Source organism: Phasianus colchicus, chromosome 1 (genome assembly GCF_987193195.1).
Source record: "Phasianus colchicus chromosome 1, bPhaCol1.hap1.1, whole genome shotgun sequence".
Lineage (NCBI taxonomy): Eukaryota > Metazoa > Chordata > Aves > Galliformes > Phasianidae > Phasianus > Phasianus colchicus.
The window spans coordinates 89436910-89454506 of NC_143436.1; the positions used below are offsets into that span (position 1 = coordinate 89436910).

The 17597-nt window shown below is 40.8% G+C and overlaps 1 protein-coding gene across 15 annotated transcripts in view; it reads left to right on the plus strand.

Annotated features, from left to right (window-relative positions):
* Positions 1–16567, plus strand: part of BBX (BBX high mobility group box domain containing) — a 141535-nt gene extending 124968 nt beyond the window's left edge. For all 15 annotated transcript variants that reach the window (XM_031613226.2, XM_031613214.2, XM_031613216.2 and 12 more), the window contains one exon: positions 111–16567. In XM_031613226.2, coding sequence (XP_031469086.2) covers positions 111–198 — 88 coding nt within the window. In that variant the 3' untranslated portion in view covers positions 199–16567. The remainder of the gene's footprint in view (positions 1–110) is intronic.
* The last annotated feature ends 1030 nt before the right edge of the window (positions 16568–17597 follow it).

A 17597-nucleotide genomic window follows, 5' to 3' on the forward strand; every position in this document is an offset into this window, starting at 1 on the left:
AGCGTGGAGTTCACTAGACGTTGAACTATATCACTTGCTAATTTCTGTCTTTCCTGTCTGATAAAAGCATTTCCATGCTCTGAATAACAGTGGGTTTCTTTTCTTTGCAGAAATCAGAGGGCCACACCTCTCCCACATGATGGACAGCCAAATGAAATGTCTCAGGCTCCAGTGCTTATTTCCTGCGCTGACCAGTGAAGCTCCACTTTATTGTAAAACATTGTGCTTTACCTAATATCCTAGCCTTGTCTTTACCAAGGGAAGCTAGTCAGTCCATGTGATGGAAACTATAGACTGCAAGCAAGTGCTTATTGCTCTGAGTGGCCCAGAATTCACTGGAAGCCAGACATTAGCAACATGGGCCAGGTCTTCAAATTGGAACCCAGTATGTAGGAGGGTGATATTATTTGTCTATTAATGAACAGGAATGGAATGATCCCAGAGCTTGCTTTCTATTGAAGGCTTTTAAACAGTAAATAGGTGGTTGATATGAAGAAGGCTGCCTTTACTGTTAGTTCACACAGCATCTCTTTTACCAACCAGAGAGTATGGCAACTAGTTTCATATAATGCCTAGTTAAATGAAAATGAAAAAATCAACAACAACAAAAACACTGACGCACTGCACTAGTTATTATTAGATATTCTTAGTCATTTTTGTACATGAAGATTTAAGTTCTAAGATGGTTTATATTAATAGGTTATGCCTACGTTTATATTGTAGAATGAATATAAAACCTGTTCCAGAGAACTCAAGGCAGCCTGGACAGATGTACCATTGTTAGCGGTGTTTGGGCAGCCACGTGGTCCAGATGTTCTGCACTTTTATATTTGCCACCAGAGTGGTAGAGTTTACTGGCAAAAATTCTGACAGGCTATGTTTGGGTTTTGTTTCTTTTTAATTTAGCTTTGAATAACCAGGATGATGTGCATTAGAAAAAGGAGTGATGTATGGAAAAGAAAAATACTGCAGAGAATTGACTTGTCTTTAATGCCTTGGAAGGTTCCTTTATTTTTGCATAGATATCTGAGTGACTTGGTGAAACTTTCCTGTAAACAAAAAGTACTGCGAATATGTTTTTCAAAAGTGACCTTAGTATTATTTCACCATTCTGAAAGACCTAAAAGCATGACTTTTCAATATACATGTACTCTGGTAAGCATACCTTTTACATTTTAAAGACACTGGCATTGTTGTAGTTACTATGCACAGACGGCTTCAGAGTTTGTATAAAGGGCCAATTACAGTTTGTGTTGGTCAAGGGGAAAGTTTTATGCAGATAAACTACAACTAAAGAGTAATGTTTGACTGAATTCAGACTACCACAGATCCACCTGCCAGCTTCTATCTTTGCTTATGCTGAATTTTTGTGGTTTGCTCTCATAAATGCATCCCAAAAGCCAGGCCAATTGTATCACTTGGCCTGCTGTCTTCACTATTTCGACTTACACTATTGTATAACCAAGCATTGATTCCTACCAACAGATGCAAAATGATCACTAGTAATTAAACTAAAGCTACAAATTCAACAGGGTACTTCTTCAATAGCACAAGATGTTTCCCTAATTTTTGCATTGTAGCACAACAATTTACCAAATTGGACTCCAGCAATAATTTTATATTAGTCTTCGTCATACTGGCTGAACTTTTGATAGTATTAGATTGAGTTTGAAGTTCTTTGAATTAAGTCTTTAAATGATGCGAGTTTACATCATTCTATCAGGCATTCTTATTTATACTTGACTGAATTGATAATATGTTTTGGGGTTATTTTGTAACTAATTTGATGTAATAGCCATATGGACAGTAACTCTATTAATGCTTGCTAGGTTTAGCCTTTCATTGTTGTAGCTAAGTGAAAATCTTTGGTTCATTGTTGGGAAACAGTATAACAAGATACCACAAGAGTTGTAACGAAGAGTTAAAGGTTTGACTAGGGTAGACAGCTTGGAAAGTCTCACTAAAACAGCACCATCAAAGATGCATGTGTTGGAAGAAGGGAACAACTACAAAAGAACAACAAAATTTCAGAGCCAATGAGTCAGTGAAAAGGCTTTTTTAAAAATTCAGGTGAATATATGACTAAGAGCCCCTCAAATGCCATTGTAGCCTATGGCAGTATTTTTTAATAAGATTTTATTAAAGTTTTATAAGTTATTTTAACAAGACAGGAAAAGCTAAAGACTTTAAACTGTTGGGTCACAGCAAGGTGGCTGTTGGAGTTTTGGACCACTTTATAATTAGCTGAAATCCAAATATGTTACAGTGCAGGCCGTTCACCTTGACAATGGTACTAACTTATTTCTCTAGAAACCTTTAGAGTAGATATATTTTTGTCAAAGCACCCCATCCTTCCTCAATTTAAATTTCAATATTGTTCCTGAAGATATTTCTGTATATTAATGGTACCTTTTTTAAAAGAAACAGAAAATTACTTTTTTCTATATGAATTAATATCTTACTTGATCTGCTTTTCCTTGACTTTCCCTTAGAGAGGGGGTAGGGTTGGGTCAGTTTACTGGATATGACTGTTTTCAGATACTTATAAACCTTTTTGTAGATATGCTTAATTTTTAAGCGATTAGGCACTGAGAGTAGCAGAAATCCTGCAAAGCTTTATAGTTCACTAGGCATTTGCCTTTGTTGGTTCTCTGAGTGACGTCTTGATTTCAGTAGCTAGAGTTTTCCCTGAATCTACTAGAAGGGGTATCAGTATTTTCAGGTAACAAAGTCTGTTAGCACAACAAAAATTTCAGACCAATATCTTACTGTATTGGGGTTGGGTTTTTTTTTTTTTTTTTCCTTGTTTGTTTTGTTTTAATTTTTATTAATTTCAGCTGCTTTTGTTTTGGAAAAATCATATTGCTATTGTGTGTACTTCAGTATACCAGCAAACACTGTTACCTGTTAACACATTGTCCACAAATGCCTCTAGAAAAGAAATTGTTGCACCTTATGTATATCTCAAGCAAACCAAAATATGATGCTTTTCTGCTTTGTTTATTCTGAATATGTTGTATCATACTTTACTGAACCCATTTTAACTTAGCCTAAAGCTATCAATATTTATGCATTTCACATTATTTTCTGGATCTGAACCTGTGTATAAATCTTTCTTTAAAAAAAAAAAAAAAAAAAAAAAAAAAAAGCAATTACCTTAGTTGTTCTCTATCACTTATCCATGGGAGTGGGGGAATCTCATCTCAAGTGTAAAATGCAGTACTGTCCCAGGTTTCCTTGGCTTTTATTTATTTAGTGATCTTGGGTATTTCATATATAGTTTTGAGGTATACGGAATATATTGTTGTAGCCAAAGCTACAGATGCAAGCAGCTGGGAGGAAAATACTGTAATGTCTTCTTAATTATTCTAGTACTGTATGCAAATATGGGAAGAACGTTCTGCAGAACATTTGAGATGCAGATTCTTATCCCCACAGTAGGTTATTTTCCAGATATTAGACCAAATCGATGAAAAACATCCATGGAGATCACCTAATGCTCTGCTTACGGCAGTAACTACCCCTTGAATGTGCTGTGATTTCAGAAATAGAATATATTTATTTAAGATGACTGAATGCTCTTTTATACTAATACAGTATCCCAAAGTCATTAGCAAAAGATTTCTTGTTAATTTGGATTTCTCTTTTATAGCATTGGTGCGTGACTTTTGAAATTAACGTGGTGAGCGTTGTTGTTGGAAAAGGGCGCAGGAACAAGGGATAGATGGAAGCATGTGAACCAGTGTTCAAATTCCATCCTCGTGCTTTACTGTTTGGGTGTAATCTACTTTTGTAGCGTAAGGCTGAAGAGCACTCTGCAGTCTGTACCAAGCAGAAACCCAAGAGAGTCGTAACTTGCATCAGAATGAGGGAATGCCTTATAGTTTGGATGCTATCATTTGGAACAGGATATTAAATTGGAGCAATTTAATTCTGCTGCCTGTTAGCTACTGTACGGGTACTGGAACAGATTGAAGGCTACAGTTGTAGTCACAGGACAGCTAAGAGAGGTTAAAAGGAAAGCTGGCCTTTGTTCTCAGTATGGTGAAGTTGTGGCAACAAAGAGGAGTTAGGAAAAAAGATATATATGTGTGCGCGCGCGTATGTATACATTCTGAAAAAAAAAAACTGTAGGAAAGACAAAAACATAATGGGTGTACAAGATCTTGTAATGTATTTTTGTCCTTTGAGTGCACTCCCTTTTTTTGAATGCTGAGTCTAATATGGCTACCTCTCCTAAAAGACTACTTTTGTTAACTTCCATTTGCTTTCAGGCTTGATCATTTAATCTTTTCAGCCGTTGATACCATTTGTATATCTCTGTATGCTTTACTTTCCAACAGCAACATTTATCTGACAACATCAGGCTGAATATATAGTGGTAGCCAAACTGTGTTGCTGGAGCATATTTGTTGAAACTCTGCCATAGTCACATGAGTTGCGGGATATAGGCCCAGTAGAATGGGTTGTGTAAGAGCAGGAATTGCTGCGCTCATCAGGTGGTGGACTTCAGATACTCCCAATGGTCATGCAGTAAGCCAAATGCTGCTCTTGAAATTTATTCTGGAGTTTACATTTGCAATCCTAATTTCACAAGGAAACATAACTGTGCAACTTTTGTGTTGTATACCATACATTATTCATTAGACACTGTTTGTTTGCCATGCTTGTTTTCTAGATTGTAGAGCTCGTAGGTATCTTTGCCATGTTTTGTACTATCTGTGGCATTCTTCTTACCTTGTACATATTATGAAACTATCATCTAAAGCTGCCAGAACATTGAGTCATTTTCAGGACACTGAGAGATGAGAATGAGTGCATTTAGGCTGTGAAAGAGGTTGTTTTTTTTTTGCCTCCTCTCCTGAATTTCCCAATAAAAAGGCACAGAGAGGTTTATTCTCTCACCTAACTGCTATTATAGTCTTTTATATACTCAGTATTTTCTACTGAATTGACAACTTTGAAGGAGCTTATGAAGTGGATGCATGTTTTATGTTCCCCCACTGATTCTTCTGAGGCAGACATCTAGGAAGAACTGACTTGAGACCTCCACTCAGCAACACACCTGAGCTTCTGCCTAAAACCATCCTTATTTGAGGGGCAGCATTGTAGTTTGCAGTGTGACCGTGCAGGAGCCCTGATTACGGGCTACTGTGCCCCTAGAATTGAGCTTTGGCTTTATGTGATGCTTCTGGAGGAGGCATGTTATTTTGACCTAGGGCCTTGACACTGAGTTTTAAAAACAAATGCAAATACCTTAATGTTTGTTGAGTTCTTCCAAAGAATTATATTGTAATTTCTGGATCTTGATCGTTAACTTATGCCAGCAGACCCACATTGTACCCTACTGGAAAAAAAAAAAAAACATGTCTGCTGTCGCACAGTACAGCCTAACTAACCAGGCTTCTGAATACAGTGCTCTAACCTACTCTTTTAACCTTGTTTTTTCCACGCACTGCTACACTTTATTCAGTGGTCTGAAGGTGACAAAGGCAAGAGGGAGAGAGGTGTGTGTATACCTTCTACACACACACACACACACACACACACATTGGTATGCAGTGGCTTGGAAGACGTTGCCTGTATAAAAGCGTTCCATGTTAGGTCCCAAAACAACTTGAGGTTTCTCAGACAATGGTTTTTCAAACTTTCTTGGAAAATTTCATTCTCTTTCCTTCACGTTACGCCATAAGGTGTAATTTTCAAAAATGTCTGAAAAAATACAGACACTGTGAGAATCTTCTTTCTCAGCAGTGCTTGCTTTTAATAACCAGTCTGTGTTGACAGTTTTAACACATCTGATTTGCTGTGATCTCTTTGTAGGGCCCAGTCCTTCAACTTTTATTCTCATACGTAATTCCACTAAATTTTGACCCAGTATTTGGCTTTATTCTCTCCAAAGCTTGGTGTAAACATGCCTTATAATAGTTCATCTCCATAAGTGGTATAACAGAGCTACTGCCTTCTTAGATGTGTGTAGTTAGAAGTCAATAAGCACATTTATAAAATGTCGTACTTTCTTCAAAAACCTCTATCTAATTTGATATTAAGTGCACATGTTAAGTCATGTGTATAACATGCTAAAGTACATTAAACTGTGATCAAAACCTGAATAAAATATTTAATAAAATATTTGAAATATTTGAAAAGGACCGTCAAATAGATTTCTTTATGTTCGTTCTATTTTGATTATCTAGTGTGTGCCTGTAAACAGTTTCCCATTTAAAACTAATGATTGCAAATAAATGCTATTAAAACAGAGCTGCTTTGATACTTCCCCTGCTTTACTATTAAGTGGTTGTTCACTTCTACGTATGGCTGACTTGGTAGCGTTTGCAGAACTTGTTTTTAGCTAGAGTATGAGTTGTTTTTTTTCTTGGGTTTTTTTTTCCCACTTAAAAAGAAGCAAGTTCGTTTTCCACCTGAAAATGGAAGATGCCAAAAAAACAGACATGGATCCCCAAAACTGTGAGCTGTAGTTTCCCATCAGATCATCCATCCAACTTCTGCACAGTGACTACAAAAACACTGCGTATTTGCAAAGAACCTACGCCCATTTGTTCTTGCTTAAAGATGTCTATAATGGGAGCTTTCATTTTATTTTTACAAACTTCTGAGCCTTGATCAACACTTTTGACATTGTTGGAAAGATCTGCAGACACATGCAAGTGCCACAGAATTCACTGAATGTATATTGGCATGAAGCTGGAGATTGTGGACGAGGGAGAGGCAGGACTCAGTGTAGTTAAACCGAGGGAGAGCCATTTGCCCTTTCTTCTAAGCTTTCCAGGTTTCCACAGTGTGTTTCTGGATTTTGTCTTCACACAACTGGAAAGCTCATTTCTAACCCACAGAAATAAGTGAAGTCATCTCACATAAAGAAACCCCTGCTACGTTTTCAGTTTCCGAACACCAGAAGAACTTCCTCAGAATGGCTTCTTTTTTAAAAGTAAATAGCAGGCATCATCCGTATTTAAACGTAAAGATCCCCACTACTTTCAAAGCTTATTTAAACCAGTACTCTGTTCTGTCCCTGTGTTTTACCTTTTTTATTTAGGATTAAAAATTAGACTTTGGGAGGTCTTGTCTTTTTTTTCTTGCCTTGGATACCTGAAGATTCCTTGGTTGCAATGTATTTTTCGTATCACGCAAGACCCAGGTACAGAATATGTGAAACCAGTAGAAAGCAGTTGTTTGCTTGCAAGCAGAGATCTGTTTCTGGGTCAAAAGCAGCAGAAGGGAAGCTTTTACTTTTGGTGGTGGAGGGGGCGTGGTTTGGGTTTTTGTGCGGGGTTTTTTCTTTTTTTTTTTTCAGCTGAGTGCCACTTACTCAGGGAAGAAGAAATGTACGCAATCTTGCACTGCCTTTGCTGGTTACGCATCAGCTGTCTGCAAAGAAATACCAGGAACGAAAGAGCTTCAGAGCTAAAGGCCATGTAATGGTCGTATTTGAGAAAGGGAGAGAAAAGCTCTGATGCAGCAAGTAAAAAGCTGGAAGGAATCTTAGAAAATATCTTTTTTCTCAGTACAGTATGCTCAGTCAGGGACACTGAAGTTACAATTCCATTTTTTTTCTTACTGAATTACCTTAAAATATAGTCATCTTCATTACTCAGACCCCTGTGTTTTTGTGTCTGCTCTCATTTCATTCTTCCAATGAAACACCTGCGTAGTGCAGCCCACTCAATGCATCTAGACCTGGTTTGTTACCCAGCTCTCACACTGCTACTTGCAGCTGCTTGGCATTACACTGACACTCTCTTAACTGTCAGGTAAGACAAAATTCCCACTAATACTTTCAAGACACAGGATGGAATGACATCCTCGTCCTAAGGTGACATGCTTCTGCCTGGCATTACAATATTCTTCCTTGATTCCATTTGTTGGGCTCTTTTCATTGCTCATCACAATTTTTTTTTAATGTGCAGTTAATCCTGCTCTGAAGCAGACTTTTTTTTTTTTTTTTAAGTGTAAAAGCATTAAGTGAGGTGCAAAGGTTACTTGAGCATGCCATAACTGTGATATAGCACAAGGAACTGCCAGTTCTTTAGTAACAAAATACGAGACAACATTTCTATATCTGCTGCAAAGTTCTGTTTTGTTTTCAAAAATAAAACCTGTAAGATATAACGCCTACCAGCTATTCAGTGTGAACTTCTTTTTGTGGACTGTTCTTGGCACAGAAACAGTAAGAAACTGAGCTCTAATACAGTTGTACTTAAAATGTGTTGAAGGTTTCAGCTAGGCTTCGTTTGTTACCTACTGGCAGGAGAAGGCAGATTAGGTCTTCAGCAGAAGTAATCTAACACAGGATGTAGCTGTCTGTACGTCAGCTGAAACTGGTTGAAAATCCAGCTTGCATAAATCCATACCAAAAGTTTATTCTGTACAAATACTACTTCAGTATTTATATATATGTACTTCAGTCTATTTGTCTGTGAAACAAGAGGAACTCATTGAAATAGACCCCAAAACCAAACCAGTTACTGTAGAATTTCAGGCTTAACACCAAAGTGTACTTGCTGAATGGAAACACCTAGTACTGAGAGTGTTAGGTGCAGTCATTATAGTTTGTGTTTGGCTAGTTTGCTAGGTCATCTGGGAAGATATTTCACAGGCACCTGTTCCCTTGCTCAAATTAAAGCTTTTTTGCATTCACTGTATTTGTGGCTAAGTCTTCTCCTGCGAAGGGAAACCCAAATATCTGCATGGCTTACACTAACGTGTCTTCCAGATGCACTCACTCCTTTCTGAGGTCAGAGCTGTCTGCTCAGGCATTTGATAACGTGATGTGGGGGCACTTGGTGATCTTCCTTTGGCAAGGTGTTGGTTGGCAGGAAGTCCTACATGGTCAAGCTTTCTGGTGATTGCAGCCACTGGGCTCAGATCAGATCCTTCTGGTACTCAGACATGTTCTTTCCAAGCCCTTTGTGAGTGCTCTTAGTACCTAGTCAGCACCTGGAGTTAGGACTGGTGTTTTCCCTGCAGGCTTTCCAAGTATGAAGAACAGTTTCTTGATGTCTTCATGACTGGTTCTTAAAATGATTCTGCTGCGAGAGGTCTTAAAGCTTAGTAGCATGTTGCCAGAAGTTTCAAAGCCTAGTATCTCAGATACTAAACACTACCAGGGGATTTCTGTTCTAGATGGGACCTCCTAAGTAAAAATGAAACAAACCTAGCTGAAACCAGATGAAATCAGGCCTTCATGAGCATCCAGGTGCTTACAAGCACCTATGAGTTTGTGGATCACGGGCTTGATGTGTCCTTGGTTACAGCAGCCATGTAAATTGCCTGCAGATACCAGCAGGTCATCACAACAAAGTTAGTTTTCATCTTGGTTGTGGAGCACTGTTTTCTATTGCAAGTGAGGAGGCAGAAAAATCACCATCACAGCAGATGAAGCATTTCATTGTCTTCAAGAAGTTCAAATTTCAAAAGCAGGGTTTGCCAACCATTAGCAAAAATTTAAAAAAGAAAAAGATGAGAAATTGAAGTTCAAGTCCTTGGTTGGGAATGGATACCATGTTTTGTTTCAGTCACTGCAGCAGTAATTTTTCAGTCAGTAGTGTGTGAGCTGCGTGAGGTGTGATGCCGTTTGGAAGCATTCCATCAGATGACAGGTGTATTTGACACATGGCAAAAGTGTTGTTAATAACAACTGCTTCTGTATGTGTACTTCGTAACAATATGAAGTGTTGGCCACTGGCTTAATCTGTACTTAAGCAAATTGTTCGTGCTGTGCTTCAAGAAAATAATAAGAAAATAATAGTATTGAGTTTGGGTAATTCTCATGCAGGAATCCACAGCAGTGAAGCAATTTCTTAGGAGTGAAGGGCTGCTAGAGGATGCCTTATGGAAACACTGTAGCTCAGATGTATTTGTACAAGAGGTGTGATTACAGATCTCTGAGCCAGGCTGTCTGTTGGCATTTATCAGTACAGGTTTACCATCTAATTGTGCTGACTAGCATGAGGGAAAAAGAGCCTATTGTTTAAGCATGAGGACAGCTGTATTTAAAGCCAGTTTGATTCCCCAAGTCTTACATGTTGTCACTGGTACCATGTGCTCTGGTCATAGAAGAGCAGCAGTTGCAGAGTCACAGACTGATAATCTGTGGCTAATTTTAAAAAGCCCAGACAAAAAAAATTAGTGCATGCTGGCAATTCTGTGGTCGGCAGCTAAGGGTGGCCATCAGGGATTTAAAAGCATATAATGAGACAGAAATACATTCTTAAATAACAATTCAGAGAATTCAGAAAATATTCCCAAGTGCTTTGCAGGATCAGTCATGTTTTATTATTTTTTACTTAAAAATAAAAAATAAAACTAAAAAAAAAGACCACCAAAAACCAATTAAGTCAACAACCTTCATGCTAATGCATAGTGCTGGATGTCCTTGTTCAGACGGCACGTGTTGCCTTGAATCCAAGTGGAAACCTCTTGGCTTTGTCAAATCCACTGTCCAACTGAAATCTATTTTATATTTGCTGGAAGAAAATCTCATGTAATGTGTGGGTTTGTTTATCTCGCTGGAAGCTGGACATGTTGAGCTTCACTTACGAATTTCTCACCTTCCTTCTCAGTCATCTCGACTTTCCTCCCTTTCCTCGCACGGCTTACAACTTGACTGACATCAATTCCAAACTTCCCACTCATTTTCAGTGGGATGGGAGCGGTACCGGACCATCCTGAGCTACTTCACAGATCTTAAAAAAATATGCAAAGAGCATTATTTATTTCATAATGCTTTTAACAGCAACGTTTCCTAGCCATGGCTGGACATCAGCTGCAGCTTCTGCAGAGAGAGAATCACAGGGCAATGGGATCTGCCAGCGATGCCAGCAAAGCAGCGGAGCTTTCCCTCCAGCCTGGCTTTCTGTAGAAGAGCCAGAGAGCACCAGTGCCAGGAACCCAGCAGTTCTTTGAAATACAGTCAACTAATTCCTTCTCCCAGCAGTTTGTTATTGAGAAAAGCTTCACAGTTGAAGAGGATTTGGCCTGCCTTATTTTTATGGCTTGTAACAGCAACTAATGTGGAAGTAGCATGCTGACTGTCTTTAAAAACAAAACAGAACTTCAGTGCTGCCTATTAGACCTACACTGTTGGTGTTAATCCATACTAAGCTTTAACTTGCAAAATAAATCTTGGCACATCTCTGAATTTCTTTCTAGGAGGAAAAAAAAGTTCCCAAACATTTAAATTTTATTTCTCTGTAATTATTGAGGAAATCCTCAGCTCCAATAAGGCATCAGGAGAATGAGAGCATCATGGCAATTACACTGGCAAACTCCATCAGAATGTGTTGAATTCGGCTTCCAGACGAAGAACATAAACGGACCCCATAAACACCATTGCAGGAAACTGCACCAGCAAATCATATCTCAGTAACAGCTAAGCCCTTCCATGCAAACTCGGGTCTTTTAGTCTGCAGATCTTGCCAGGCAGTAACATGTTTTTTGATTTCTATGTCTTTCATCTTCTGTTTAAAGTCTAACTTGGTGGCTTTGCTTGTGTCAGGTGAGCAGATTCTCTGTGGTTGTTAGGGTCTCAGGTTGAAAATGTTTTCAAAACTGCAGCTGGGAGTGTAGTAGTGATGTGGCTGAACACCACCAGCCCGGTGAGTACCAAATGTTGATGAATGCACAAGGGATCCTCCTTCGGGTGCGAGCTGGCTGCAGCGGTGCCAGACACTTGGGGGTGTAGCCTCAGCCATGTCCTTGAAAAAGTGCTGGTGGTGGCGGTGGTGGCATGTGGAGCCCTTGGGCACGTGTTGTGCAGCTGATACAAAGACATTTTTTACTCTTTTATTATTGCTACTGGGCATTGATTTAAGCAGAGAGCATTACATCAGGAAGGATGCCACTGACTTGCATTGCTGTCAGTGTGTCTCTAGATGGTCTTTCCTCACCCACGTGAACCTTAAAAAAACAAAACTGGCATGCAGACAAGCCCATAGGAAAAGCCAGCATTTCTGTACATCAGATTCTGCTTGTGCCACTTGTGTTTCTATGGTGAAGGCAGGTTAGCAAGCTGTTAAAATAGCTGTTCACTTCAGAAGTGGTAAACAGATGGATTCCCACGGCTGGTCGTAGGTGAGCAGCAGCCTGGTGCCGCCGCTGCTGCTATTTGTTTCCTTCATCTTTGGAAGTTGGTTGCTCTTGATGTCATTGTATTACTTCCTTTCCATCACCAGCTGAGAATGACTCATTTATGTGAGGTCATCTCTCTGGGCAATTGTAATATGTGAAAAAAAATACCACAAATCATCTACACGGTAATGCTGGTATTTCCTAATGATGTCTCACCTCAATGTTTGTGAGTACCTGTTTACAATATCCTGGGGCCCTAGTTTTTTTTTTTTTTTCCTTTTGAAGCAGAGTCATATTTTCTCTAGGTTAATTAATCTTTAGTGCTGCTTGTAGCAAGTTTAAAAGTAGCTGCTCTTAGAATGGCCATCCCCTGCAGTCTTTAGGCAAGAACCTGACTAGCCTATCAGTGTTGTGTTTTCTTTCTCTTGCTCATTATCAACTTGATGGCAGTTCGGCCAACATTTTTCAAGATCCCAAAATGTGGGGCAAAGGCTGTCCATGGCAGTTTTTGAAATTGCACAGTGGCCATTGCACTGAGCTCTTCTCTGTGTGCTGTTCCCAAATGTTTCATGTGAAAAGTAGAGAGGCTCGTAATGGCTTGTCAGGAAGATGTAAATTGACTCTTGACAGAGCACATGCTTGTGTGGGCTGTGGGCTAAACAGGAAGCCAAAGCATCCGAGCATCCTGCCAAGATGTTCAATGCATCCTTTGCTGGGACAAGACAAGATATTGGTGGTATTTACCTAGCATGAAGTCACAGGGACCTGGAGTGCTTCTCTATCCCAGGACAGGTTAAGCTGCGCCTGCCTGAAAGATGGTTGTGGAATCCACCCTTACTTCCACAGTGCCCATGTACATAATTTTAGGAGATAGAGATGTAAAAAAAGACTGCATCTTCAGAAGATGCTAGACAAGTATGTTGTTTTTTGTGACATTAAATATAATGATTGGATAAGATGAGGTGAGATTTGTCACAGAGTGCCAGCCCAGCATGATCACTAGCCACAGGACTGCCACATGCCTTCAAAAACCTCTTCTCCTGAATAGTTTGTCAGGTTGTCTGTTAATAGCCATACCAGAGAGGTTCAAAGCAACCTTTCTCCCAGCGCTGTGTTTTCTATCTAGCAGTTGCCTTCAATTTGTTTTACGGAGTTCTGACAGTAAAGACAAAACAAAAGCAAACCTGTCAGCTTTTTCCTCAGTACCCTTGAGCGGATGCTACAAATCAGTCCTTAAAGCCATACTACTGTGAGGTGGAACCCAAACAAGGAAAACACCCATCTCACACAACAGTGCTCTCGTTCAGCTGTGCTGTGACATTGGTAAATGCCAGAACGTGCCCGCATCTTTGGGCCATTCACTCATGGCCACCACCAGGCTGAGCAGTGGGCATTTTGCTCGGCCTTCAGTGGGGTCCCAGCAACCAGCCTTGTGTCCAGCCTTGAGTCCTACCCAGCCTCTCAATGGGATGCCTCTTCCACACCAGTGCCCCAAGTGCTGGATGATGGCCATGCCCGCATTCAGCCTGCTTTCTGATCTGCCCAGGTATAGCTTCCCCACTCTTCATCTACACAGATGAAGAGCAGGAAAGCCACCAGAGCACCACAGCCTTCTGCAGCATCTTGTCTGCTCTGTGCAGCCAATGCTATCACTGGCCCTACTAGCTCAAGGAGAAAGGGCAGCAAGATACAGGTCCTGCTGGAGGCATGACGTGACCATCATGTGCTGCCCCTTGGTCACGCTGTGTACAGTGGAGCAGACCCAGGCACTGACATCCAAGTCAAGAAGGAAGAAAATCAGAGGCTGGGTGCTGCATCCAAGTGCTACAATAAGTGAAACAATGGTAGGGTGCAGACTTGAGGACCAGAAAAACTGAGCTCCTTGTTCACTTGCTCCAGGTTATGTCTGGCCCTGATACAGGCATGCATGTTGTGAGGAGTATGTGTGGGTGCAGGACCCAAGACTATTTGACTGCAGTAAAAGCCTTTGAAAAGATCCAGTGTGGGTGCCCACCGGCCATGGGCTGACATTTGAAGGGCAATATTTCCACAGACACCTCTCTGTAGCAGCTGACAGCATCAGCACATTAAGTGACAAAGAATTGTTGGCTTAAAGAAGAGAAGGTACACCAGAGCAGTTCATAAGATGTGATTCACAGCTTGTGAGTCAGATAAATGGCTTTATATAGGAGGAAATGATGTGTGTAAAAGGAATTGGCTGATTTTCCCAGCCCTGGCAGGGATTGTGGTGTGACAAGAATCTTTGGCTCCCAGTTTTACATATGAACTATTAAATATGTTGGGTGCCTGTCAAGCTTTGTTATAGTTGCAAATTGTGCACCATGTCAGCAGTCTTTGGCTTTCACTATCAACATAATCCTCAGCGATGCATGGAGAAGTCTTTCTGTCTGGCTTCAATGGCCCTGTAATCCCTCATCCTTCTATGGGATTCCTAACACTGCTCTGCAGCTCCACCAGGGTAAGCCAAACTGGGGTGCAGGATGGTCAAAAGTAACAGCTAAGGCTGCTGATTGCAGGAGATCAACTTGGGCACTGCTATTCACCTTTCTCCTCAGCAGTCAGAGAACCAGCAACAGCTAGTGAAGGTGAAGCTTCAGTTGGTTTTAAACCCAATGTAAGAACTTCTCTTTCAAAATCTGCCTGTTTTTTCCCTTTCCAGCACAGCAGGGTGCTGCTTGTGTTTTCCCTGCTGCTGAGTGTGAGTCCCATAGAGCTGAACAGAAGTTACAGCACTGACAGCAAGCACCGACTCTGCAGTTGCTTGTTGAGGTACCAGATCTCCCTGCCCTGATGCTGACACATCCATCTGCCTTATGCCAAGCAGAAAGGAAGGTCCAGACACTTAAATAAGACATGGGATGCTCTCTGTGATGATGCAGGAACTGGGATAATTGAGTTTTCAGCAGATCCCCTTCATAGTGGGTTTACCTGCACGGGCAGAAGAGCTTAACTCCTGCATGGTACAGGTCAGTGCCTTGCTTGTGGGTACTCCTGTCTTCTCACAGCACATCCCTACATGCCCAGCATTGGTGCTCAGTGGGATGCAGAGGGCACCTGCTGCTGCTGTCATAGCTGAGATTGCTTCTGAAAGGCATGGTGCAATAGCAGTCAGGGATTTTATAGCTCTGTTCTTTTGTAATCCAATGCCAAGGCTAATACTAAGTTCAGCAAGGATGTGGTTGCCTGGCACAATGCTGATTTTAATGTCAGGTATGTTTTTAAATACAAACAACCTTCATTTTGTAATACTGCAAATACATCTTGCTCCGTCTGGACATCTGTCTTTAAAAGCAGGCAAGGTTATGCTCCCTCAGCAAAATGTCATACGTACTATGGAAAACAGTTTGTGTATTGCCACACTGTTATTGGTGTACTCCATGCAAAGCCATCTCCTTGCCATTAGGATGATGTGTGAGGCAGTGAGGAATCCAGATGTCATCGCTGGGTTGGGAAGAGGCCTCTAGAAATACTTTGGGTGTAGGGTGTGCTGGTGGTCTTCCTTAGGTGGATGGAAGTGGCCCTTTTGGTGCATTTGGAGGAACATCAGGGGGTTGGCAGGGGAAACATCTTGTATGAGAAATGGTCTTTCAGATTAAGCGACAAAACTCTGCATGCGCATAAAGACTAGGTCTTCATAATGCAGTCAGGCTCTGACAGCGTATTGCAGCACTATTGCTATTAATAATCGATGATAACTAACAACACTATAATCAAGCAAACTTAGCGGTAGCAACGTAAATAGCAATCTAGATGACTGAAGGCATTGCCATCACTGGGGATGGCAACTGTGGCATTAGAAAAAAATTCTGAGGAAAGATACCGGTTGCTGATACATGAGCTTGGGTCTGCTAGTCTTTTATATACCATTTTTAATATACTTCCTGAAAATGAAGCTTCAGAAAGGTACACTGCCTCTTTAAAATTAGCCTAGGAACTACAGGTAGTTCACATTATTTTTAAAATAATAAATCTCTCTATATATCTATATTAAAATATATATGTATACATAAGTTGGCTGACCTGCCTTGTGGAAAGGCAGCAGCTGAACTAAGTCTGAGCTACTATTGTATTACCATGGTCTTCTGTTTTGTAGATAGCCCCTCCTCCCTAGATGAAGTTCTGTTCTTGCTCCACAGAAGGTGCCTGTGTATATAACTCCTTTGTATTGCTTTCTGCAGAGTCCCTTATATATTTCTTACTACTAATGCTGTGTAGAAAATGAAATCCAGAGATTTTACTACTGATAATTAACCATATAAAGGCCATTAGCAAAATAAAAATTTAGTTGTTTGGGAAACAGATTATTTATATTGTGTATGGTTTATTGCCTGATAAACTTGTTTGGTGACTGGATATTCTTTTCCTTTTCCTGGTCCTTTTCTGCTTTTTCCAGCTATGGTGTTTACTCCTCAATTTGATTATCTAGCAGGCAATAAAGTATATTGTATGTTTTGAAGCCAAGCAGTGTGCTTCTTGATTATCCCTCCAGGAAATTATTGTTAGCAGAGGACTTGGAGCTAGAACAGCCTCCCCAACAGCTGGGAGCAGAGCTGTTCCACCTGTCCCACTGCTGCCACCCCTTTGATGGCCACTTTGGGTTGAGATGGGCTAAGAGTGGGGACAGAGATGAGCCCACCCAGTGGCAGTGAGCCCTATGGGCCTCCACAGAGAGACATGAGGCTGAGATTAGAAGTGCTGCTGCATCTCTACTGGGCATCCCTGCTCAAAAAGGCAGAAGTGCTTTTCTGCTCACTTTCAAGCTGCACTTTCCTTGAGAAGATGCATGTGAATGTGAACCCTTGAGCAGCATGAACCCCTATTCTGGTGCTCTACCAGTGTCTCACCTACTGCTGGGGAAAAGTGATTTTTCTTGGCAACGGAAGTATATATTCGATTTGTTTTGATGCCAACAGAGAAGATGAACAAGAGGCTCACATGCTGGAGATGCCTAAATTTGTCTTGCTGCACTTGCATGGTGATATGGAAAACAAGAACAACAGCGGCTTTTCACTTCTGCACAGTTACTCTGTTAGCACATAAACTCCTGCACACTGGTCCTATGTCTCGGGAGCTTGCACATCCTACCTGGAAAGCATTGCTGGAAATGTAGGCAGCAACTGTGAGCCAGACTAGAGCAGCACGCAGTAACTCCATCCAGCAGGAAGGAGTGGTGGAGTTGGCCCTCAGTTATGAAGCACATGATATAAGTATGTGCTTTTCATATTTCCTTTTAAAAAATAAAAAATAAAAAATATTATGGCATTATTAGTTATGATAACTGATATTTCTCTCACTCGCAAAACATGTTTGCAGCCGCTTTGGTGCCCTATGGAAGCAGAAGCCGTGAGGATGTCAGCCCATACCGTGGGCAGGCATTACAGCTGTGTTGTGTTGGATTTGTCTTGGGCAAGGCAAACAGTTTGCTGTTGTTTTCAAAGCCGAATGTGAGCTCTGGCTGTGGCTCACCTAGTGGCAGTGATAGCTTC